This window comes from Gigantopelta aegis, unplaced genomic scaffold (genome assembly GCF_016097555.1).
Source record: "Gigantopelta aegis isolate Gae_Host unplaced genomic scaffold, Gae_host_genome ctg9259_pilon_pilon, whole genome shotgun sequence".
NCBI classification, from domain to species: domain Eukaryota; kingdom Metazoa; phylum Mollusca; class Gastropoda; order Neomphalida; family Peltospiridae; genus Gigantopelta; species Gigantopelta aegis.
In genome coordinates, this window is record NW_024537010.1 from 1 (window position 1) to 3697 (window position 3697).

Here is a 3697-nt window from a genome sequence, read left to right on the forward strand (position 1 = left end):
CAAAACTTTGGTAAGTACAGCCTCCATCCCACACAGTACCCAGAGACCTGATTCACTAAACTCTCGCAACGATGCGATCTCGCAGAGCAATACAAACATATGTGCAAGAACGATGCGATGTTTCTTAAGAGAGCTTAATAGAGCTCTGCGAATTAGACCCCAGAACATTTATATGTTTGTCCTGCTATTATAAACAAAACAATGTGCTTGTGCCACCCCCCACTATAGCGTGCGCCACCCCCGCCCCTTCTTCGCATGTTATTCGGAGTATGTTTGTGTCACGAGGCAATGTTTACATTAATCTTCAGAGTTAAGAGAGAGTAACCCCCTTCCAGCCCGGCTGCCCGCTTCCAAAACCTAATAATCGTCTCTTAAGTATTACAGGTTCGTTTTCAAGACGTGTTACAAAAGGGGGATAATCCGTTTAGTACTCGCGTCGATGTGTCTCCAGTACAAAGTGTAAATCTGTTTTGGGACTGGACAAATATATATAATCCTTCCCACAGCGAACGCCATTTTTTATACTATGGAATTTACTACAAGTTATGTATTTAAGAGCCGATTGTTATCTAAATTGCACACAAACATAGTATTGTTACAAAACTGAACCTAAATATAAACAACACTTTCATTCCAAATTTAACTGGACAACAAATTTATTCAAACCTATTACGAAAAGTGAGGATTCTGAATTACTATGGTTTAAATGTTGATGTTGCATAGACTCGTCACTTCTATATTGTTCAGTTGGCAGTCTGATCCCAGCATTACAGAACACATGTCGCGTGAAAACATTTCAATCTTCTGCCTCCAAATTCATTCTATAGATAATACTTTTTTTTAGTATTAATCTATTTTATTTATTCCATAATTCTGATTAACATTTAAATGTTCATTAACGGCGTCAGTATAAAAAGTGTTCTCCGTGTTCAGTGATTGTATGTTAGACTGTTTGACTCAAACAGGCAACAGAGCATACGAGGTAGAGATGGAACAAATCCCACTGGACGAGAAAGCTGGTGGTGATGTCGCTGTTGACGATAACAAAGAAGTTGACGTCACACACGAACACAGCACAGACAAGTAGGCACTTGCACCTTACTTCTTGTTGTGTACCACTGGAATATAGCGGTGTTTTTGTTCTAAATATATTTGTATATGTTATTTTATATATACACATGTATATATATGTATATATGCATGCACATGCATGCATGTATGTATGTATGTATGTATATATATATAATTTTTTATTTAGGCTATGTATCTATCATTCTGTTTATCTATCTATATATAGTATGTATCTATTTATCTATGTATTGATGTATGAATATATATCTGTCTGTCTGTCTGTCTGTCTTGTCTGTCTATCTATTTATCTGTCTATCTGTCTATGTATGTATGTATGTATGTATGTATGTATGAATGTATGTATGCATGCATGTATCTATCTATCTATCTATCTTTCTATCTTTCTGTCTGTCTATGCATCTATGTATCTATCTATGTATGTATGTATCTATGTATGTATGTATTGATGTATGTATGTATCTATCTATCTGTCTGTATGTCTGTCTGTCTGTCTGTCTGTCTATGTATCTATATATATGTCTATGTATCGATGTATGAATATCTATGTATCTATCTATCTATGTATCTATGTATCTATCTATCTATCTATCTACGTATCTATCCATCCATTCCTCCATCCCTCCATCCTTCTTCATCCCTCTATCTGTTATCTTTGTAAAAACACGTTTTAACCATTCAGTTTATCTCGATCAGTGACGTGATGGTTGTAATAATTTACAGTGACGTCATCGATGATGAACAAGTGCATCTTGACCAATGTTGTTGTGGCTGTAGTAGTTTAACAATATGTTGCAGTGACCTCACCGAGGAAGAGCAGGCCCAAGAGGACGCCGACCACCTGAGGATGTGCAAGGCGCTGTCCCTGGCTGTGGCCTACGCCGCTAACACCGGGGGGATCGCGTCACTCACTGGAACCGCACCTAACGTCGTGCTCAAGGGCCAGACAGACATGTTAGTATATATGATGACTTTACAAAATCAGTCCTGAATTTGATGCCATTGTAAGATGAATTTGACTAATAAAAACATTTTAACGACTAAAATTACATATTGTATAGTTTTTTCTTTAAATGATCGGTATTTGTATATATCATAATGTTTGTAAGTAACCCAAATTGGATTTGGTCTGCCAATAATTTCGTACGTAAGAAAAACAAAACACCCTCCCCCCAAAAAACAACAATAAAAAAAAAAAAAAAAAAAAAGAAAAGAAACTACCCCCCAACCCCCCCCAAAAAAAAATCTAACAGCAAAAAAAAAAAAAAAACCAAGACAAAAAACAACCAAAAAAAAAAAAAAAAAAAAAAAAACCCCACGCAAAACCCCTCAACACGAAATGAAATGAATTCCCGTTTAGTACAAACTCTAAGACGATTGGAGTAACACTAAACATACCGCCACTAAGCGTTTATGCTGACCAGATTATGTACTGTGTAGTTATAGTCATTAAGACGTGTCTGTTAGTTGGGAACATCCTAACAATATATGACAACGAACTCCGGACAGTCCCTTCAATGAAATATACTTTAGACCCACAGAACTGACACAAGTAAAACATAGTCCAAACCTGTAAAAGATAAACATATCTGACATTAGAGATGAAACTAAAAATGTAAAACAATCATGTTCAAAAATGTATCTTTTAATATGTTGAGAAGTCCAAAAGGTGTTTAATTAACTACGATAGTGATGGCGATACCAGGAGTCGGTTCAGGAAAACGAGCGTTTGCGGACGCTACCCGCGCTGGATCCAGTTTCGAATCAACATGGCATCGGATATTTAAGTGATGTGACAAATCGCTAAATCACCTCTAAAGTTCTGCGATTATTTTCTGTGAAGCCATTTTGTATTAACTTTGTTTTGCTTTCTTATTTATTTATTTATTCATTTATTCATTTCTTCATTGATTCATTCATGTAAATGAGTATTTAAATATTATTAATATTCATATTATGTTTATTTGTAGTATTTTTGACGAACGGAATATCCCGAACCCGATCACGTTCGCCACGTGGCTGATCTACGGACTTCCGCTTTCGTTCATCATCCTCATCAGCTGTGGATCTGGATGCAGATCTTCTTCCTCAGATGCAGGTTTGTTCTCTGTGGTCTGACTCCCTGCAGGTGTTCTCTGTGGTCTGACTCCCTGCAGGTGTGTTCTCTGTGGTCTGACTCCCTGCAGGTGTGTTCTCTGTGGTCTAACTCGATCTGACTCCCTGCAGGTGTGTTCTCTGTGGTCTGACTCCCTGCAGGTGTGTTTTCTGTGGTCTGACTCCCTGCTTGTGTGTTCTCTGTGGTCTGACTCCCTGCAGGTGTGTTCTCTGTTCTCTGACTCCCTGCAGGTGTGTTCTCTGTGGTCTGACTCCCTGCAGGTGTGTTCTCTGTTCTCTGACTCCCTGCAGGTGTGTTCTCTGTGGTCTGACTCCCTGCAGGTGTGTTCTCTGTGGTCTGTCTCCCCGCAGGTGTGTTCTCTGTGGTCTGACTCCCTGCAGGTGTGTCCTCTGTGGTCTGACTTGGTCTGACTCCCTGCAGGTGTGTTCTCTGTGGTCTGATTCGGTCTGACTCCCTACGTGTGTTCTGACGATTCAACTGAAATTGTAAAGA

At 38.7% G+C, this 3697-nt stretch overlaps 1 protein-coding gene across 1 annotated transcript; it reads left to right on the top strand.

Moving 5' to 3' along the window:
• The first annotated feature begins 646 nt into the window (after positions 1 to 646).
• LOC121367127 (solute carrier family 13 member 2-like) lies at positions 647 to 3300 on the top strand. Its single transcript, XM_041491274.1, has 3 exons — positions 647 to 1083; positions 1888 to 2043; positions 3060 to 3300. Exons 1-3 carry the CDS (start codon positions 941 to 943, stop codon positions 3205 to 3207), a joined length of 447 nt encoding a protein of 148 aa, XP_041347208.1. The 5' UTR covers positions 647 to 940; the 3' UTR covers positions 3208 to 3300.
• Positions 3301 to 3697: the final 397 nt, after the last annotated feature.

What these genes read in the sequence shown, in the direction of transcription:
- LOC121367127 (XM_041491274.1), top strand. Translation starts at nt 941, where the DNA reads ATGTTAGACTGTTTGACTCAAACAGGCAACAGAGCATACGAGGTAGAG. An exon ending in CACGAACACAGCACAGACAA is followed by an intron (nt 1,084 to 1,887) that starts GTAGGCACTTGC and finishes AATATGTTGCAG; the next exon opens with TGACCTCACCGAGGAAGAGC. An exon ending in CTCAAGGGCCAGACAGACAT is followed by an intron (nt 2,044 to 3,059) that starts GTTAGTATATAT and finishes GTTTATTTGTAG; the next exon opens with TATTTTTGACGAACGGAATA.